Below are 22580 nucleotides of genomic sequence, written 5' to 3'. Positions count from 1 at the left end.
AGAAAAAATAAGTTACCTCTATAAAAGACAAAAAGTAGCTTGGGTTATTTGTTCCAATAAAGTGGTAAAAGACTAACAAAACTAGATTTATTTTTATCTGTGCTTTATTCTTCATCTTTTTTTTTTTTCTTCAGTTTCCTAGAAATCAACATATTTTGTGACCAAGACCTAGAAGGCAATTCATCAGTAAGTCTGATAAAACTTTTAAAATTTCTAAGTCTATTTGTTGCCTTGGATATTGTTACTACTGTAAACATTGATTTCATATTAAAAATTAAATTTTAATATGATGAACAATTAACTCGCTTTCTAGGTAAGTCTCTGAAATGTCACCAGTTATGTTATTCCCTACTGATTTTTTGTTATTTCTAGTGGATAACTCTTGAGGTAATATTCTAGGAGGCTCACAACACTTAAAATGCCTCATATTATTACTGTACTTCAGACTTAAAACAAGAAATCTAAGGAAAGATCACTAAAACAGACAACTCAACTGTATTCCCGGAAGAGCCCATACTACCAGGAACCGGATTATGAGTCAAAGATCAGTATAAACACCATTTCCCTATGACCTATTCCCCATAACCACTTGTTTCCCCCTAACACACTTTTACAAGGCAAAAAAGCCCACCAATACCTGCAAAGTCTGTCTCTACTGTTTCCTGGTGAATTACAGAATGTTCCTTTACACAGGTAAAACATAGCCTTAAATGATTTCTGTGGCTTACAGTTTTCTATTTTCATCACTGTGACGTTTAATTGAATGATAATTATCTTAACAGATCAAAATTCCAAAATTTAAATCTTTCACTTTGTCAAGAAGTTAGATGATTCAAACTGTATTCAATTAGTTTAAGAAGGAAATATCCATATTTAACTGTCATAACTTAACGTTAAGACACCAAGTGTTATAGAACATAATACACCAGGATAAGTGGATCTATATGTGCAATACTTTTTCCCTCCAAACTGACAGACGTGACTCTTAAAAAAGGAATTATGCTTACATTGAGTGATTATCTTGTATGAAACATAAAATGTCAAACTTGTAAAAGAAAAATGTGCTATTCTATTGCTATTTGTATTTCAATTTTGTTTCTAAAACCAGTAATGCAAAGAGAAAAGATTTAAGAAAGATACTGTTGAGGGTTAATCGGTATTTGGAATCAAAATAAAACAGCAAATTTACAAAACTTTAAAATACTATTAAAATAAACATTTTATTAATGAACGTTTGGAAAACATGTGCACTGAAACAAAAGTGACTACTAAAACTGAATAAAAAAACTTTCAAAGAATGTGTACTACAATTCAATTTTTTAAACTTTATATATATAAAAGCTATATTATAAATACAAAGCTATAAACTATTAGACTACTAACAATACTGTTCATACAAAGAAACTTAACAGTAGTAAAATATGAATACACAAGATGCATATTTTTGGTCCTTTTGGAAAAAAGAAAACTAAGTTGGGAGTTTTTTTACATGCCTCCAAGCACAAAAATAGAATATAAGATGATTAACTGCAACATTCTTAGTGTTTATCCTTGTAATTCTTTAAATGTCACCAGTCATAATAGCAATGAACTCCTCTTGATTTACTGTGGTAAGAAAGAAAATGTAAGTCAGAAATACAAATTTTTTCAGAGAACAATACTATTTTACACTAAGTATCTTTAAATTTTATATTATACAAATTCTTAATAAACCAAGACATTGCTTTTGCTTAAATAGAACTTCATGAATGCAAAAACATAAAAAATATAAGAAATATAAATTTGTATTCTATAGTAGTAACTAGGAAAAACATGTTACAAAAAAGCCCATTATAATCGTAATTATTTGTACACGTTTGTAAAATAAAAAGCTTGAAATTTTTAATTTCTTAAATGGTTAAACCCTCTTTACAATCTTGATTCTATGAGTTCATTTAGCAAACCGTCTCTTCGTAAATAAGCATAAATATATCATGCATGTAAATTGGAGTTCTAAAGGATGAAAATGTATAAGAATTAGTAAAGAAAGTCTAATTTTTGTTTTTTAAACGTTCATATATTTGAAAGCCTATTTTAAAGAAAACCTAACTGAAACCAGGTAACCATGTCTCCAAAGTATCCAGAGAAATCGTAATTTTAAAAGATAGAAATTTAATCTTAATTACAAAGGTAATACAAAATTACAAAAGCAACTTCAAAACATAGATATAAATGCATGAAATACTCACTGATAAACACTAATTGTTAGTATACCAAAATTATAAATAAAATTAATTAAGAACCTCCAGTTTATAAGCATGATGTTTAAGAAAGCAACCTAGCAGTAACAGGTGATACTAGGCAATGTGATCTTATTAAATATAAATTTTAAGAACCAATATAAACACATATGCATGATTAATAAAAATATTCAAAAAAGAATGCTTCCTCTTCTAAAACAGGTGCGTTCATAAGTCCCAAGATTTAATATGTACTTTAACAAGGTACAAGTTATGAATGGTAATTTTGAGAATGATAACAAGGACACTACAATGAGAAAAAAAGAGACCTGGATTCCAACCGTAGCTCTGACAAAGAACAGTTCTGCATCTTAATTTCTTCATCTGAAAATACTTAGAACTACAGAGATAATCTTTTAAGTTGCTTCTAAGTTTTAAACACTGTAGGATGGTAATATATGAAAACACTCCATTGAATCAAACAGTTTTAAGTGCTCGTGATGTCAACACATACTAGGAGTTGTGTACTATATCAAAACAAACACCAGGGTTCCTATTCCAAAATATCTTGAAATTGAAGTAAGGAAGATATTAAGTGACATTATAAAATTGTTAATTTTCTTAGGAATTATAATGATATCATAGTTAGGAAAGATATCTTTATTCTTAGTAGATACAGGCTAAAATATTAGGGAGGCTCAAGTGAATGATATATTTTTCAAATGATTCAGAAAAATATATACACACTGTAGATAAAACAAATACAGTAAATTATTAATTCTGAATCTAGGTAGAGGTTTTAAGGTATTCTCTGTACTAGTCTAACATTTTTTCTTCTACGATTAAAAAGGTTCATAATGAAAACCTTCTTAATTGGTTACAAAAAATTAACCAATTGAAAATGTTGAGGAGATAAAATATACACTTCGGGAATTAAAAAAGTACACATAGAAAACCATTTCAATAATCACATTAGTCACATTTTATACCTGAAACAAAGGAAAATTGCTGTATAACACAATGCATGATTATTAAAATAAAACTATATAACAGTGCTTTAAAAAATCCACCATAATGGAAAAGAATTATTACTGATGAGAAAATTTTAGGTAAAAAATCTTGACTTGGGCTCTAAAATAAAAATATAAGATTTTGTTTCACAGGAGGTGGAAAGCAAGCTATGGTAGGAGAACACCATCAAAAACAGTTGGAAAACTTCAAAAATAAGCTATATGGAGTTAAGAAGAATGAGCTGTCTGGAAGCTGATCAAGAACCATGAATCTATGCATCCAATATTAAAAATCTACAAGTCATCACAACAGACATAGAAGAGAATACAAAATCTATAATACTCAAAATACTTTCAATAACCTTACAAATTCTTGTAGTGATCTTTAACCTATTAAATTAACCTATTCAATAGTTTATGAAAGCTATGACCCTCTCTTCCTCCAGTTAAAATAAATTAAAATATATAAAAATTTTAAACAATTTCATTGTTGTGTATCTTCATTTAACAATCCCTGAAGATTAAAGAATCTAGACCAAAACAGGAAATAAGAGTATGTTTTTAAGAAAAACAACATAATGAAAGCAGCCTTAGAATTATTTGTTTATAAATCATTTTAAAAGTATAATAGCCATGATCAAAATATTCAAACAGTACTTTTGTTACTTAAAGATCTAGAACACTTTTCCTCTCAAATGTAAAATTTCAATACTCAAATTTCAAATTAATCTTCATAGTTCTAAAACCACAAAACATTTAATTTTTATATTATTTATGTATAAATACCTTAAAGTATTATAGCATTTCAAAAGTATTTTAATCTATTCCATAACTTCATACATACAAACAGAATACTTAAAAACAAAAAAGTGGAAAGCTGAAGAAAAGAAAGTGGCTAAGGAAATTAAACTAGCTCTTTTATTACCAGTGAGCCTTTCAGACATTTAAGAGAATCCATGATGCCTTTGTACATTTGGTTTTATAACCTTTGAGATAGCAAGGTACCTGCAGCTAATAAACCCAGCACAATACCTACCTTAAAATAGGGATTTGATAAAATATTTACTGAATCAAACAATATGACACTTCATTTTCTTCTACACTGCCTTATTAACAAAATTTTCATAAATCAATCATTTAGTAGGGTGAATCATATTACATGTCATTAAAATAAAGAAATTTCAAGAAATTAAATAAATTAAGTACATTAGTCTGAGACCATCTGGCTCTTGAGGGGAAAAAAACAAATTTTAGCATTTTAAGTGCAAATTGAATATTTTACTAATCCATTGCCTCCTATAATAGTATGCAATTTTTAAAACTCCATAAACATAGATACCTAATTAATATTTAACTTTACAGCATAAGAGGCAATGTTGCGTTAGTCAAAAAGATGTTGTCATTATGGAGATGTGAGTTTGAGTTCTAGCTCTGCCATGTATTAGACAGGTTATTATAAATGTTGCTTCCATTTTTCCAAAATGACTTACTGTTTTACTTTATATATGTTGGAGGAATGGTGAAGAAGGGATTCTTTCTATATCATTACCACAGCTCTATTTATATTTCATGTTATATCTTTTCCTTTAACTCCTCATTCACCATATTTATCATTCTAATATACACAATAAAAACAATTTCATTGATCTAAAATACTGAATAGTGTGAAAAATTCATAAAGGCAAAAGAATTACTAAAGTCCACAAAAAAAGGCAGCAAAGTATTATGATCGTTTAACATATACAAAGAAAGTAGGTAATATCTGAACAAAAGTTTGCAGCCAAAAGAATCCAAGTGATTGGATTAACAAGTTATTATAAAATATTTAACTTCCTTTTTCAAAAATGGGCAGATTTTCATATAGGTGCAGAGACCCACATAAGTTAAGGCAGTATCCCAAAGCCAGACCAAATGGGTTAGAGTTGTAGTTCTCACTCTTTCTGCATATAAATATGCCTCGCAACAATTTTCTGAACTTGCCACCATAACAACTATACTTAGTATGTCTTGTTTGAAAAACAGATAATGTCAAATAGCTACTATGAATCATATTCTACAAAGTAAGTATACTTATCATTCACAATAGTGTTTACAGATGTACTGTGTTTCCCTGAAAATAAGACCTAGCCAGCTCTAATGCATTTTTTGGAGCAAAAATTAATATAAGACCCGGTCTTATATTATAGTAAAATAAGACCGGGTCTTATATTAATTTTTGCTATATTTTACTATAAGACCGGGTCTATACTATAATAATATATGATATGCTATAATACCAGGTATAATATAATGTAATATAATATAATATAATAATATATAATATATTAGAGCTGATAAGAACGGCTAGGTCTTTTTTTCGGGGAAACATGGTAAATGAAACATAGCAGTACACGTATGCATGTGCAATACTATTATTCATATGGTCTACAGACAATATATAACACATATATTAATTCCCAGACCCCATGCAATAATACCTGAGAAGGCCCCTCACCCCTAGATAACCACATCCCAGATTGGAACCTACTAGATTAGACTAAGACTACTTTAATATAAGACCACCCTCCTCCCCAAGAAAAGACACAAATCTTAATAACAAAAGATTACGCGTCAGCTGTATTTTATTTGTAATCAATCACTTGGAAAAAAAGAAAAAAATGTTATTTGCCTATTAAGTTATTTGAATAAATGACAGTAGGATACTCAAGCAAAAGTTGTACAGTTACTTAAAATGGAGTAATATAAGCAGAGAGGACTGAAGAAATGTTTTGAGCATGCACTAAAATAAATCTTCAAGCAATGAAGCACAGATGTGAACTATGAGATTCAAAAGCAGCAGACAGACCAAGCTAACAAGGGATGAAGAAATGAATACATCTCTAAGCAAAGTTTCACATGATTTTGAATTTAAAAGGCAGCTTCCTAATTGATATTTTCTTCTACAGTCAAATGAAGCTACAATAATAACCGAAATCTAACTGTATATGCCTAGTACAGGAAAAAAATGTATAAATCTAATCTTTTGACACATATAGTAGCCATTATTAAAATTTATGAAATAAGCATACCAAGATTCTCTATGTCACTGAAGATAGTACCTTTACAGAACTCAGGTCCTTTAAAGCTAATTTAGGGTCATAATAGGTAGGGAAGACACATTTTTTTTTTTTTTTAATATTAAGGCAGTGGATTATGAGTCCAAATATTAGACCGACAGCTTAAGAAATCATTTGAATTTCCTCAAGTTTTAATCATGTTTGTTTTAAAATGTAAATAGCTATATCAATACCCTTCAAAAAAACTAGTATTAAAGAACAGCAAAGTTTTATAATGCTCAACTAATATTCACATAAATATGAGAAAACACAATAATGCACAATTGTAAAAGACAATCTACAAACCTGAACTGAGAGCTAGTTGCTACTATCTTACTTCCTTATTAAAGCATGTCAATATTTCCAAGGTACTATCTGGCTATGTATATACTATGTATGTATGTATGTATGTATGTATGTATGTATGTATGTATAGATGGTACTATATAAACATGTACCTACTGTACACACACTCCTGCTCAGGACTTTAAGTCAACAAACATTAGAGCACTCATTATGTTCAAGAAAATGCAGAGCAATAAAAAGTTGAGTAAAGAAGAAAAAAAAGGAAAACAAGCTTATATGTAAGGCTAGGCACCTTCAACTGTCTTCATTTAATACAACAATTGTGTAAGGTATTACCATTCTCATTTTTATAAATGGGAAAACAGACTCAGAAAACGTTGATAACTTGCACAAAATTACATATTTTGTACAAGCAAATGGTAGAGCAAATGGTAGAGCAAACTAAGCAAATGGTAGAGATCCAATTCAAATCCAGGTCTGTATGATTCCAAAGTCTCAGGCCTTTCACACTGTGATTCCATAGTACTCTTAAGAGGCTTACAACATACTTAGAGATATACACATGTATATAACTAACATAAGGCAGTGTATACAAGTGTCAAAATAGTTGATTCCTCTAAATGCTATGGGCCCTCAATGGAAGTCTTAAAATTCATAAACAGACCACTGGGGCAGGCTTTTGAGATAAAGATGGAGTTTAAAATGTACTTGAGAGAACAAGTAACATTTCAGCAGACAGAAATTAGCAATTAAGAGTATTCTAGGATGAAGGAATGGCATGATAAAAGGCACAGAATAAAAAAGTGTTTTCATGATAGAGTCTATTTTGTCAATGTGTGCACATGTGGGAGGTGAAGGTTAAGTGGAAGACTACAGTGGAAAATAAAACCAGAACTTAAGGTAAGACAGATCATAGAAGGCTTTGAACTCCATAGGCAGTGAGGAATCATTCCAAGTGTTTGAACAGGGAAATGACATCATCAAACCCATACTTTAAGAATACTATCAATAGACTAAATAAAGAAGAGTAGAGGCTTATAGGTATAGAGGGACATTAGGAGGCTACAATAGACGGCAAAATCAGTGAGGGCAGGGACCACATCTGTCTTTTTCATGGCGTAGCACGAATCAGCACATACAACACTGAACCCAGCAGGCATCCAAGAAAATAACGAATGAGGCTGTAACAACATTCCTACAAAGAAATTAGGGCCTGAACTAGGACAGCAGCAGTAAACAAAGATATAAAACAGATTCAAAACATTTGAAGGATAGAATCAATAAAACTTAGTAACAAGTTAGAGGTGCATGTAGGTTGAGGAAGAAGGCATTAAAGGCTGAAATTTTACTAAGTGGCTGAAATTTTGGTGGTGTTTCATCCACAAAGCAAATACCTTCTTGAAGTGTGGAACCTCATACCATGTTTCCCCGAAAATAAGACCTACCCGGACAATCAGCTCTGGAGCAAAAATTAATATAAGACCGGGTTTTATATTATAGTAAAATAAGACCCGGTCTTATATTAATTTTAAGACGCATTAGAGCTGATTGTCCTGCTAAGTCTTATTTTCGGGGAAACATGGTATTACAATCTGTATACTTGGTTTTAAAGGTCTGCTTCATTCTAAATCAAATATACACAATATTTATGCAAAAAACCCATTATAGGATTAACAACAATTACACTAAATAGAGATAGTCTACAAAGGGTCTTGAAAATCATTTGGTTTTAGAAAAATTTACTATATGTGTATATTAGGAACACTTGGAATAAGTTTTACCCAAAACTTACTTTCTCCATCACCATCTTTATCAAATTCTTCTATCATCGCCCGAAGTTCTTCATCACTCATGTTTTCACCCAATTCTCTGGCAACACGTCGCAAATTCCTCAAGCTTATTTTACCTGAATCATCATCATCAAATAGTTTAAATGCCTTCAATATTTCTTCACGTGGATCTCTTTCCAATATCCAGTCTGTCACTAGTGTTAAAAAATAAAATAAAAAACAAACCTTTATAATCACAAAGGCATTCATTTGTGAAATCAACTAAGTATTAGATGAGAAGTAAAGCTGTGAATCTTAGTTTGACAATAAAATGCCAAATCAGAGCCCAAACACGCAGAGATAAACCTGAAATTAGAGAAACAAAATCCGTATTTAAAAATTTAAATTTTATATCAACAATTCATCCTATTATTAGAGTAAGTAAAATTATATCACACAAAATATCAGACAAAATAAAAAGGACTATATTTATATCATAGTTTTTTAAGGTCTGCTATTATTAAGAATTGTACTAGGCTCCACCGACATCAAGCACGTAAGTCTAGGAGTTTGTAACCTAGTTGTAGAGATGTTATACCAACAAAACAATTAAAATTAACTAGATAAAGCTGTTTTCTGGCGAAAGTTAATAGTAACACTAATTGTTTCTCAAATTTAATCCAACTTGAAAACAAAGAAAAAAACCCTGACAACTTAATAAAATGCACTGCTATCATTGATACAGACACAATCTCAAACAGTGAATGAAAATTCCAGTCATATCTTCATGCTTAGAAGAATCTTTTGGTTTTTCAAAATATGAAAAGTGGTTATTAAAAGAATTGAATCTGACTGCAGTAAGACAGCTAGGAGGGAAAAAAAAAGGTTTGGAAAGGAAATTTCTCTAAAGTCACATCCCTCTTGTTCAGCAAGATAGCAACTTCAGACTACTAACTAAAATTAACTGAGTAATTTCAGACCTTAATAGCTGAAAGTATCAATGTTTTAATATACTAAATGTAATACTATATAAGAATATAGTAAACTCAATAGTCTCTATATTACCAGTGTTTAATCAATAGCTACAATAACAAAAACTGAAGTACAAATCGGTGGTATGAAATTTTTTAAGTTACTAGATAAAATTCTAAAAATATTTACTATCTCTGAAGTAATTCTACATGCTAGTCTATCACTACAACAAAAGTTATTTATGACTTTCACTGTGCCATTAAAAATAATCCAATCCTATTGAGGTTTACAGAATTATTAAAAACTTGCAAATACTTGTAGATGGAAAGTACTGGGATGTTTAATGCATCCAAAAAGAAAAATACAATTCAAATCCCCAATAAATTATTGTTGTTTTGCTGCTCTTTCATCATATTTGGTTGAATGAGCTTTAGAATAGCACCTACTGAAGCTAATGTTAAATCATCTACAAATATATTTGATAGTTTTCTTTTATCCATTAATTTTATCCAAAGATTCTGCCAAGTAACTAATTGAAATATAGTACTACAAGTATGCAAATCATCAAAGCTCATAAATATTCAGTCAAAAAGGAGTTGGCATATATACAGCCACAACACCAAAATAAAATACCACACTTAACTCTATGGCTCATACTCAATTTATTTTGAATTTAGTCCCAACAAAAAAGCAGGACAAGGGGAAAAAAAAAGTGTTAAGAAATTTTCTTCACCAATTAAATAATTTACATGACAGGTGAACAAAAAAAAGCAGCTTGCTGAAAGTATTAATGTACTTAAAGAAGCAACAGGGTGATCTGGGGAACAGATGGGGATCCAAGATGTATAAATTCTTATCCCACTGGTGCTTTAATTGTGTTAGCTACTTCAGACTTATGTGTCTATATAATCTCTTATCAATAATTTGCCTTAGAATGCAACTTTCCTTGGGAACTATAAACACCTATCATTCTGGGCAGCCAGAACATTAAACTTTATGTTGACTCTCCTCCATGCCTTCATATTCTATTCCTGTCCTACAAAGTAGAATTTCATTCTAAGAAATACATTTTTTTTCCGATGAAACTAAGTCAACTGACACATAGGCAGTTAAGGTGGGTTCAATATTTCACAAATTTCTGTCCATGTAACTCCATTTATTTTCAAATGATTTAATTATACTATCAGAAATGTTCTTCCTCAAAATAGACCTTACACTTTATAAAACTCACTTAATACAGCAAATTTAAAAATATATATCACATTAAAAGTTTATCAAAAACCATTAAAGGTAATGCTACAAATATAGCTTCAACTATCTTTTTAAGTTTATTGGGGTGACAATTGTTAGCAAAGCTACACAGATTTCAGGTGACAATTCTGTATTACATCACCTATATATCACACTGTATGTTCACCACCCAGAGTCAGCTGTCCTTCCATCACCACATATTTGATCCCTTTTACCCTCATAGACCTGCCCCTTGCCCCCCTCAACTATATTTCTTACTGCCTTCTGGAAGTTTCTATCCAAACCTACCAGTTACATTAAACTCAGTGTTTTGGAGCCCAAACTCCTCCCATTATCACCAAGATAACTGTCAATGCCACACCCCCAAAAAGATAAGAGCACCATTAACAGATATTTTCCCATATTTGAAAAGTCTGAACACTTTTAATCCCATAAATCTAATCAGTGATCAGATCCTAGAGTTCTGAGGATGCTACCTTTTTTATTTTTAAATGTATCCCTTTTCATTCTCATCACCTTCAGCATAAAACATCTATTATTCTCTGCCTGCAGTCTCTCTTCCCTCCAAGCCATCTTTAATACTCTCAACATCTTTCTAAAACATGTCATCTATTCTTCTTTAAAAACTGATAATGATCCTCTGATGCCTTAAGTTGAAACGTTACATGATAGTTAAGACTTTACCTATCTGTTCTAATGCTACCTTTCCTTTCAGTCATTCCCTATCCTCTAGAGCAGGGGACTACCTGAACTTTCCCAGACATGCTATACTTCTGGTACCACTCTCTGTTGTTTTCTCTACCCAGAATGCCTTTCTCTGAGACCCACAATCTTCTCCTTGGGATGATATCCTACTCACATTCCAAAAGGCCTAAATTTAAAAATGCCCTCTGCAAAACTTCAATTGCTCTAGACCAGAAAGTGACAAATCTTTCCTGTTAAAGGCCAGGTAGTAAATATTTTAGGCTTGGGGTGGCGGGGTGCGAGGGAGGGGATAAGGTCTGTCTGAGTACTCACTCTGCCATGGTGGCACAAAACCAGCATAAAAGAATGGATGTGGCAGTATAAAGGCAGCAGCTGAATTTGGCCCAAGGGCTGTAGTTTGCCAACTTCTGCCCTGGTCAAAATGACAATCTACCACACAGCACCATACCTTGTGGTCTCCTACATTTAAATTGTAAGCTCCTTGAAAGAAGTGCCTCTTAATAACTTTTAATTAATCCCTCCCTCACCCCAGCATGGTACCAAATGCCAAAAAATTCAGCAAATGTTAAATGAGCAAAACAAAACCAGTAATACAATATTCTATTCTATATAGGCAATGAAATAATAAGTAGTATGTGCCAAAAATAGATGGGAGTATACATATCTGACTTACCTTTATCTTACTTTAAAGCAGCAACTCCTAAAACACTTGTTACTCACTAGCCTCAGGCTGTCTAGATTCTAAACTTACATCAAATGTATTTTAATACCTTTTCCTAGCATTGGAAAGAACCTGGTTAAGTGTCAGAATTCATCCAAAAATACTTTGGAACGGTATCATTAGATAGTAAAAGATGGTACATAAAACTAAGACTCAAATGTTATGATTTAGAGTTACCTGTCCCAAAGTCTAAAACATAATTCAAAAATAATCCAAAAATGGGGTGAATACATAGTTCTTGACTGTTTGATTCCCAGACAGTAATAACTTTGTATTTGACAGCTGGTATCCTAGATAGGTAGCCTTAGGATAGCTAAAGTACAAAAGGTTGATCTTTGAAGGTCAGGGCTGAAGTTTAGCCATGGTCTTTTATTCTAGAAGGAATCCAGTGTATCTGCTCTATTAGTAACACAGAAAAGATGGAGGATCAGGAAAAGGTGGCGATAGCATGGGACTCTGGCTTCAACTGGTAACAAAAATCACAACTTAAACATTGTATTCACTTAAGATGAAATATGTTTACTAAAATTATGAATCACAACTATGAAAAAAGGTAATCAGACCTCCATAAATACATGGAGAGGAACACTTATGTTCCAGTGATGCATACGATTATTTCCACCCATTGAAACAAACGAAATAAAAACTATTTTTTAAAGTAATAATAACAAATACTAATAGCACTTACTATATGTTAGGCTTTCTCTTAAAGACTTTACATATTATTAACTTATTTATTCCTCATAAGAACCCAATGAGATAATACAACTATCCCCATTTTATAATTGAAAATGAGGCACAGAGAAGTAAAATGGCCAAGTTGCATAGCTAGTAAGTAGCAAAATCAAGATCTGAACCCAGGCAATCTGGTTCCAAAATTTCCATACTAAACTGCTACACTGTACCAAATGTACCTAAATTATAGCTCTTTCCCAAGTATAACTTCCACTATATCTTAACACCTTTCCTATAAATAAACAATCTAAGTTGAAACTTACACGAAGATCATAAACTTCAGGAGAGCTTCAACATTAAAGGAATAGAGATGGCTCTCTCCTTCTCAAGTAAACAATTCTACAAACTATAGAGGAAAAAAAGAAATATGCTCCCCAAAGGGATAAGCTGCCTCTCTAAACAGTCATTTGTTAGTTCATAAGTTGGGGATTTTCTGTACCGTGCTTTCTCTTTTTTAGATTTATCCTTTATCTGCCTTCTTCCTTACTTTAGGTTTGAGTTTTCAGGTAAAAAAACAAAACAATTGTATAATGATATGAATCTATTTTTCCCGTATGTACTAGTTGCCATTTCTTTTTTATTCTGAAATGGCTTCTTGCTGAATATTTAAAAGAAAGCATTTGTATGTGAGCATAATTGAATTTTAAAAATATCTAAAATTAAAAACATCTAAAATTAACTATATGATATGCTTAAATTATGACACATATAAAGTGGTATCATTGGTGTAGAAAATTAATTTAATAATAATAAACCTGAATATGTGTACATTCTATGTATAAAATTCTAGGTAATATAATAATAGCAAAGTCCTTGCCTTCTAGAACCCTCTTTTCTAAAGAAGCCGGTAGGTAGGTAGGTAGATAGATAGATAGATGCTATAAATAATTCACTGAAATCAACAATACAAAAGTTTAACCATATTAAGCCCATGACACATTATCTTCAGTTGATTATTCTAAAATGTTTTCTCCTGCTTCCAGTCTGCCAACTATTTCCTTTACTATAATCCTCCCCCACTGGTAACTTTAACCAAATGACTTTATTCATTGAGATCAAGATCATCGACAGTATGCAGCCCCTCATAAGCTTTGACAAACTGAAGGCATGCACTTTATCTATAGCCAAGGATACCAACTGCTACAGGTTTCCTCTTCTCCCATGCTGCAAACAAAAATCACATGCCAGAATGGTCTTAGGAAATATTTTCCAAACAAAAGGACAGCAAATTTTCTGTATTACTGTGAGAAAATAATTTTTTGATCATCCTTTAGTTTTGTCACATTGTGTAAACAGACATTACTTAGAAAGGCATCTTTCCATAAAAAACGACACAACAGATCTGTGGTTAGAGTCTTCAAAACAAAACAATACAAAATGATAAATCCCACAGCAAAGCTTTTTTCTTTGAAACTCAACAGAGCACCCCAAAATAACCCAGTGAGTTCCACATATAATAATGTTCAGTAACAAAATTCCATAACCCAGAGAACTTAAAAATACTAATATTAACCAGATAATTTCCTAACAACTGCTATTCACAAAAACTATTAAAATACACACCAACTTCATTAAAATCTTCAAAGGTGATTTTCCCTGTGGCTTCTCTGTCATAATCTTTAAGAATCTTCAGTACATCAGCTTTTTTTACATCAAACCCCAAGGCTCTCATTGCCACCTTTTGGATTAAAAGGGAAAAGCAAATCATAAAGCATTCTTTCAAAAAAAGTGATTTCAAATTCTTAAATAAATTTTTACCACTTAAGAGATGACAACACATTATTTTTGCATGTTTTATGTCCCTAAAATAGCAAAGAGATAGTTTTTCTTCACTACTGAAATTAAATAGAATTTTTTTAAACTTACATGTCCCATTTTAAGACAAACCAATCAACGAGTATTTATGGACTATACCATACAATGTACTGACTTAGTGCACAGATCTAACAAGTTATTTGTTCTCAGAGGTTAACAACCAAAATGAAAAAAAGGCACAGAATATTAAAAAGTTATACACTAGAGGAGTTTAAAAAAAACATTAAAGAATTATCATCAGACCCTACATGGTTAGTTATCAAGTAGTACATGACCCTGAGTTTAGAGAAAGAAGAGATCTTGTTGGAAGGAGAGACATGTTACTGGTTAAAGACGTCTTACTTGGAGACATTCGAGTTTTTCCTTGATGTATGGATAAAGTGGGATAGAAGAGTATTTAGAAAAGGATGACTGGTATTAAAACAGACACGAAAATAAAAAATAAGCTTGAGGGTAGTGAACAGAGCAGTTTACCTTATCTAAATGAGAAGAGCTCAAGTGGAACCACCTACATGAGAAAAGTAGGTGGTAGTAAGTATGGAGAACATTCAAGAAAAATCGAAGGAATCTGAATTTTATGCAGTATACAATGAGGAGCCACTAAAGGTTTATAAGCAATGAAGAAAATGGTGAAAGGATTTTAGAAAGATAAATCTAATGGTAGTGCACAAGATGAACTAGAAATGGAGAAACTATTTAGGAAGCTCCAGGTATGAAATAAGATCCCAAACCAAGATAATAACAGTGGCAACAAATGAAAGAGACATTATAAAAGAAAAACTTTAAAAAGCTGGAAAAAGAGCTAAAGAGCATAAAAGGTTTCTCATTGTGCTGAGTGTCAGATCCATACTACCCAAACATTAATTTCCCCTGTTATCTTTGTAAGTAATTCTAAGCCTTAAAGGAGACATTTTCCCCCATTTACCATTGGCTCAACATCACACATCATGTATGTTGTTTGCACCAGAGAAGGTAGGTTGAGACTGTTACGAAAATGTTCACATTAAAAGATAAATAACACTCCCCCAACTGGAAAAAAGAACGTCTCAAAAAAAAAGTGGGAAGAAGAATACAGTAAAAATGGCTTATATCCTGTAGTTTGAAAAAATTTAATTATGCAAATAAAAACGTAAGCCCCTCCATAGGATTACATTTTTCACATTTAAAATGCTATTCATTTTACCATGAAAAGGAGATTATTTTAGAATTTGTTAGAGTACAATTCAATTTTATTATAGTACTTAACTAAATGTTTAAAAGGGTTTCAAATTTCCAAAACAGTTTGGTTAAAATACTTATTTAGAAATGTATTTTTAACCGTCAAAAATGCAAAGCATTTTAACAAAAAAAAAATAACACATTTTAAAGTATACTACCTTTAATTCATGATAATCTATTGCTTCATCTTTGTCGGTGTCAAATAGTTCAAAAGCATCTTTGATTTCTTGTTTCTGTTCTTCGGAGAGTTCTCTTCTTTTTTTCCTCTTTGTTTTGTCTACTACAAGTTCATTTCTATGACATGAAAAGAATAAAGTTTAGTCCACTTAAATCCTACTTAGTCCACTTTATTTAGTCCATTTAAATCCTATTCTCCCAATGCCTGTAAATGATTAAGATTTCAAAAATGCAACCAAAAAATTTAACCAGTGAATAATTTTCTAAATTTCTTAAAAGACGTCTTTGGAGACAGATAAAGTATCCTTACATGAGTCAAAGCCTTGATCATTGCATAGTTTGAGCTGCTATAAACTTGCACTTCCCCAAACTTATTTAAAAAAAATTTTAATAGTGCTATAGCTTATTAAAAAATAAAAAATGAGGACCTAACTTTCCTTCCTCCTAGCTTTGTATTTATTCTCACAAATGTTACTGTGGACGAAGCAAGAACTGTGAATAAGAAACATTCCTTTATGTCAGAAACCCCAACAAAAAAACAAATTTATTATAAAAGACATACTTACTATTCAAATCATTCTGCAACATAAAGTGTTTTTTAAAAAAGAAAGTAAAATTTATAATTGACAATCACGATATATTTGGTTTACTTTTGATAGTGCTTATAATTGTTATCAAAATTACTATAAAAAAGTGTAATTTATCAATTAACTTACAAAGTATTTTGGCATTGTAGGTTAGAAATGTTTTTAGATTACTCATTTCTAACAGTTTGGCACTTTATAATTTCTTCCACCGACATTAACAAATAAGTCAAAATATTGAGTCTAAAGATATCACTACTATTAAACGCCAAAAGTTACATAAAATTTGTGCTAATTCTATATAATAATATGAAGAGTCAATGGTCAAGTCTCACTTAACATGTAAATGTAGATTTAATTTCTCATAAACTCTGGAAAAAACTTTTAAAAGGAAATTTAAAAGCCAGAAATGTCTCCCTTAAGAGATGCCAATCCACCTAAGTGTTCTAAGTTTTCAAATGGGGCTGCAAAACTTGTATAAGTTTTAAAACAGAAAATTCTATAAAACTTTAAAATGTAAAACCCAGTTGATTTTATTAGAATACGTGATCTATTCGCATTTGAAGGTATTCTCTGAAATCTATAAAAAGAAAAACAAAGGCAAGAGATGACTAGAAGAGGTAGGATAAAGCTGAAGATCTTTCACAAGAGCCCAGACTTCACACCAGCTTGAACATTACTGGAGTAACTTTCTTCCCACGATTCAAAGCGGCCAAGTCACAACCTACAGACAACTGACCCCATCCAAAGATGTACCTCCATTATCCCTTAGCAGAACACAACACCTTTTTAAGAGTGGTGTAACTACATAGTTATTTTTAAGGTAAAACATCTCCAGAGGGGGCCAAAAAAGGTATACACATTTTAAGAAAGGACAGAACTATATTAAAATTGTAATACTCAATATATACCAATAACTAAAGATGAATACAAGTCACGTGTATACATTTTTTGGCAACCCAGTAGCTGAGGCTAGGAGAGCGGGCAACCAACAGAGGATTACAGGGTGGAACTGAATGAGAGGTAAAGAAACTCAAGAAACGTAAGTAATTGGGGTCTTCAAATAACCGTAAATCAGGGCACCAAGAGAAGAGCATGAAGGAGTTTTGTGTTATTTCCAAAATATACATGTCAGGAGCAGTGCAGCTGAGGTGGGGGCCGAACCCCAAGGAGGAACTGAAGGAAGAGATGCTCCAGGGCCTGATTTCTCGCAGAAACAACGTGAAAAACCTCGCGATATTTCTCTGCCTCCTTGGAACTAAAACAGCTGGCATCTCTTAGGCGGTCCAAAAGCCAAGGCGCTAATAGGTATGACTACGTCGGCAGAAACGCACTGGACTCATCACCTGCGGCACACCTGGGCTCGGAGGCTGAGGGGGTCCGGACCCAGGAAGGGTGGCCGAGGCTCCTTTCCCTCGTCCCAAATTGCAACCCCTTCCTCGCCTCGGCCCCAAACTGTCTCCCTTCCACACACACCCGCCCTGGGGCCCGCTGCGGGCTGTGGAGAGCATTCCCGCCTCCTCATTACCGACCTCAGAGCTAAACTCATTTTCTCTTCGGACAGAGACGTTCCTCTCAAGAACGACTTTAACCTCCTACCCAAAGAAGCACGACTTCCACAAGCTGTTCAACACACACCAACGACCTCAGCGGCCTTGAGGACCTCCCATAAGGTAGACACTTCTGAGCCGGATTGGTTGAAATGGCTAATGCCATGCCCATTGAGGCGGAGGCATCACTAGTCCTCTGCTTTCATTGGGCACATTTCGCGTCAATCAAATAAACCTCTCCGCGGGCCTCTCCAGCTGCTTCTTTCGCGCTTTGGATTGGCCCGTTGCGTTTTCCCCGAATCCTTTGCGCAGCGAGGGTTTGAGTCCCTGCGTTGTGGTTCCGGCGGTGGGTTGGTGTCCCTCACCTCGCGGGAGGAGGCCTTGGGCTGTGGGCGATTGTCCGGAGACAAGACGGACGGCTACGAGGGAAGGAAAGGGTGGGAAGAGAAGAGACACGCCGCAGGCTGTCCTCTGGGAAGAGGTCTGCGAAATTTAGTTCCTCTGTATTCCAAAAACTTGGAAGCCTAAGTACAGAAGTTTGTTTGAAACGCAAATTTAAATGCCCCTTTCCCCCATTCTGATGCCAATCGTTGTGAATCAGCTTTTTTTTTTCCCTAGTGATTCTGTCCTAGTGATTCTGAGGCAGGTTCTACGGGTTATATATATTTGAATAATCACTGTGTTGGATTATTAACCTGTTTACGGTGAAGCTGTAGCTAAACACCTTCCCCCCCCCCCTTCCTCCTTTGGACGGATTTGTTTGCTTTTGTCCTTTATTTCCAGTGCTGTAAGCTGCTTGTACACGTTATCTCCCCTACCAAACCAAGTCTCTCGAAGTTCACTTGGTATTTAATATGTTTAGTTGTTCATCTCTCCTGCTGAATTTCTTGAAGTCCAGGATTATATCGTTCATTTAATCCTCTTCCCAGTGCCTAAAAATGGTGCATACGTAGGTGCTCAATAAATACTTGCTCATTTGAGTGGAGTCTTGCTGTGAAAACTCACAAAGTGCCGAACTAAGTTACAAATCTCAAAGGAATAAATAGCCTGAGGGTGAAGATCTAGCGGGGTGGAGGGGAAGATATTTAAACACCATGGTGTGCATATAAAGTGATACATATAAAGATTTAGAGAAGGGAGAGAACAGGCAGGATAGAAGAAAGACTTCTTGAAGATTACATATATATTAGGCCTAGGAAGATGAGCTAAATTGGAACAAGTAAAGATAGAATGATCGAATAAAGCTAAAAATAACTAAAGCATTTCCCTCCCTCCCCACCAAAAAACAAAAAAAAAAAAAAAAAAAGAAAACTTTACATTTTAAAGTACCTTTATAAATCACCTTTGAGTTTATAAGGAAAGTAAAATTGCAATTACAGGTGATTCTCAACTTTTGATGGGGTTACATCCGGGTAAACCCATGGTAAATTGAAAGTATCAGTAAGTTGAAAATGCATTTAATACATGTACGAACATCATAGCTTAGTCTGCTGTACGTTAACTGTGCTCAGAACATGATATCCAAAAAAAAACACTGACAATGAAGTTCACTGTAGAGTACTGGTTGTTTACCCTCGTGATTCCCTGTCTGACTGGGAGCTGCATCTTTCTGCCAGTGCCCAGCCTCCTGACAGTATCATACTGCTTATAGCTACCCTGGAAAAGGTCAAAATTTGAAGTATGGTTTCTACTGAATGCACATCACTTTTCACATCATCATAAAGTTTGAATATCCTGAATTGAAACATCTTAGTCACGGACCATCTCTACACACTAGCAGTTAATGACAATGAAAAAACTATATAGTAAAATTGTAAGGCATAGACCAAGCTGTAGAAGAAAATTATTAAGTAAGAAAAATTGAAAATAAACCAGGTATTTATTTGAAGTAGTTAGAAGTGAAGAACAAAATCAATTACTTGAAATGAGAAGAAATTACTAAAGATAACAACAAAAGAATTAGAACACAAATTTTAAAAAGCCAATTGTTAATAAATTTGTAGGGTATTCTCATAATAACATGGTTCTTGGCAATACCAATAAAACTGACATTTATGGAAATGTAACAATAAAGGGAATACTGCCATTAATAAGGTTGGTAGTTTGAAAGAGGTTTTAAAATTATTGAAATATTGCCAATAAATATTAATATCAAAATGAAAGTCACTTTTCAAGGAAAACAAAGATAAGGACTCAAAAAAAAAAAAAAAAGACCAGAAAACTAAATTAGGTCAATAACTATAGATAAGACTGAAAGAATGATGCCAAAGTTCTGTACCACAAAGTAAAAAGGCATCCATTGAACCCAGTCAGATTAATGGATGAGTTTTAAAAATCCTTGAAAAGCTGATTATTGTGCTTTAAACTCAAAGCATGATAGAAAGCATCTTAGCTTAATTTTTGAAGATAGCACAACCCTTAGCATCCTAAAAAGCATTTAAAATTACTGAATGTATGCTCCATGTTGAGAATGTGGGCATGTTGCCCACCATTGTATGTGCCTCACTCATATTTGATGTAAGTAAACATATGTGTAAAAAAGTCTAGATGTTGGCAAAAATCAATTTGGTATTGCCTTAAAGGAACTATAACCAAATAGGATGTATTTTTAAAATGCAAAGATAATTCTAAATAGAAGTCTGTATTAATTAATCATAACTGTAGTTTAAGGAGATCATCTCAATGTCCTAAAAGGCACTAGAAAATATTCAACATCTATTCCTAATAAAATGTATATTAATAAACCAGGTGTAGAAGATACTTTGTTAAATTGAACAATATACTTAATAAAATGCTAGTGTTTCTCAGTTTTGATCCATGAAATACTAGAATTTTGTGAGATATAGCCATTTCATGAAGAATGGGTTTCATCAGAAACTCATAGACACAGACAATAGTTTAGTGGTTACCAGAGGGTAAGGGGGGTGGGGGGTGGGAGATGAGGGTAAGGGGGATCAAATATATGGTGATGGAAGGAGAACTGACTCTGGGTGATGAACACACAATGGGATTTATAGATGATGTAATACAGAATTGTACACCTGAAATCTATGTAATTTTACTAACAATTGTCACCCCAATAAATTTAATTTAAAAAAAAAAAGAATGGCTTTCATAAGAAAATAATTTAGGGAAACTGATTTTTAAATGTTAAACTAAAATGTTTTCAACAGGATTTCCTTTTAGGGGAATGACTAAGAAGTGAACATGCATCACTTCAGCTCATATTTTATTAGTGAGATTTAGTGACCACTCCTTGCTATAAGGGAGACTGGGGAACAAAATCTCTAGCTGTAAAACCATGTGCTCTGCTAAAATTTGTGGTCAGATCATCAATAAATAAAGGTAAGACAGGATTAGCCTCTCTGCCACAGGCACTATTAAAACAGTTTTGAACACTATCTTTGAATTTCTAATCGATGATGTAATAAAACAAGAAAAAGAAATGATATATAAAATTATGTGTGGGTGATATGATTACCTGGAAAAATCCAAAAGTATCAAACTATTGGAAAAGAGTTCAATAAAGTAGCTGTTTATCAGAAAAATTTGCAAAATCAGTGAGCATTTACATCATAAAATAATAGCAATATGAAATTCCTACATATAAACTTAACAGGAAATTTGTAGGATCAGTAGGTAGAAAAATCACAAAATTTTATTAGGTTGGTGCAAAAGTAATTGTGGTTTTTGCATTTATTATTAACCTTTTAAACCACAATTACTTTTGCACCAACCTAATACTAAAGTATGTGAATGAGCTTTTAATAAATTAACCAAGAAGGTCCTAGTTAGGAAGATTTGGTATTGTAAAAATGTTGATTATATCCTAGATTAATCTGTACATTTAATATAATTGAAATTAAAATTCTCACATTTTCTCTTAATTTAACAAATTTGTGTCTCTCCAAAATTCATATGTTGAATTTTGAACCTCCAATGTGACTGTATTTGGAGATAGGACCTTTAAAGAGGTAATTAAGTTTCATGAGGTCATAACCCAACAGAACCTATGTACTTAAAATAAGAGGTAGAAACACCAAGGAATGTGCACACACACAGTAAAACGGCCATGTGAGGACATAGCAAGAAGGCAGCCATCTGCAAGCCAAGGAGGGAGGCCTCCAGAGAAACTAACTCTGCTGGCACCTTGATCTTCAACTTCCAGCTTCCAGAACTTTACATAAGTTCCTGTTGTTTAAGTCACCCAATCTGTGGTATTTTGTCGTGGTAGTCCATGCAATAAGAAAATGTTAACAGATCCTACTAAATGAAAATGAAACATTTCTGTATGGCAAAGACTACATCAAGCAAAGTAAACAAGCACACAAATTCAAAGAATGGGATTGGAGGTAAGGTAATTGCATAAAAAATTGTAGGGTCATCAATTTGTGATGGAGAACTGTATCTTCATATATTTCCAAAGTAACACCACACAGATGACTTTGTGGTC

At 32.9% G+C, this 22580-nt stretch overlaps 1 protein-coding gene across 1 annotated transcript; it reads right to left on the bottom strand.

Annotated features, from left to right (window-relative positions):
- Positions 1 to 1201: 1201 nt before the first annotated feature.
- CETN3 (centrin 3) lies at positions 1202 to 18262 on the bottom strand. Its single transcript, XM_019734247.2, has 5 exons — positions 18110 to 18262; positions 15975 to 16110; positions 14347 to 14461; positions 8423 to 8614; positions 1202 to 1605 (listed from the first exon to the last, which is right to left on the bottom strand). Exons 1-5 carry the CDS (start codon positions 18124 to 18126, stop codon positions 1562 to 1564), a joined length of 504 nt encoding a protein of 167 aa, XP_019589806.1. The 5' UTR covers positions 18127 to 18262; the 3' UTR covers positions 1202 to 1561.
- Positions 18263 to 22580: the final 4318 nt, after the last annotated feature.

The sequence above is a fragment of the Rhinolophus sinicus genome, linkage group LG03, assembly GCF_036562045.2.
Source record: "Rhinolophus sinicus isolate RSC01 linkage group LG03, ASM3656204v1, whole genome shotgun sequence".
NCBI lineage: Eukaryota > Metazoa > Chordata > Mammalia > Chiroptera > Rhinolophidae > Rhinolophus > Rhinolophus sinicus.
Note: the sequence above shows the minus strand (reverse complement) of the source record. Positions and strands in the feature narration are given on the sequence as shown.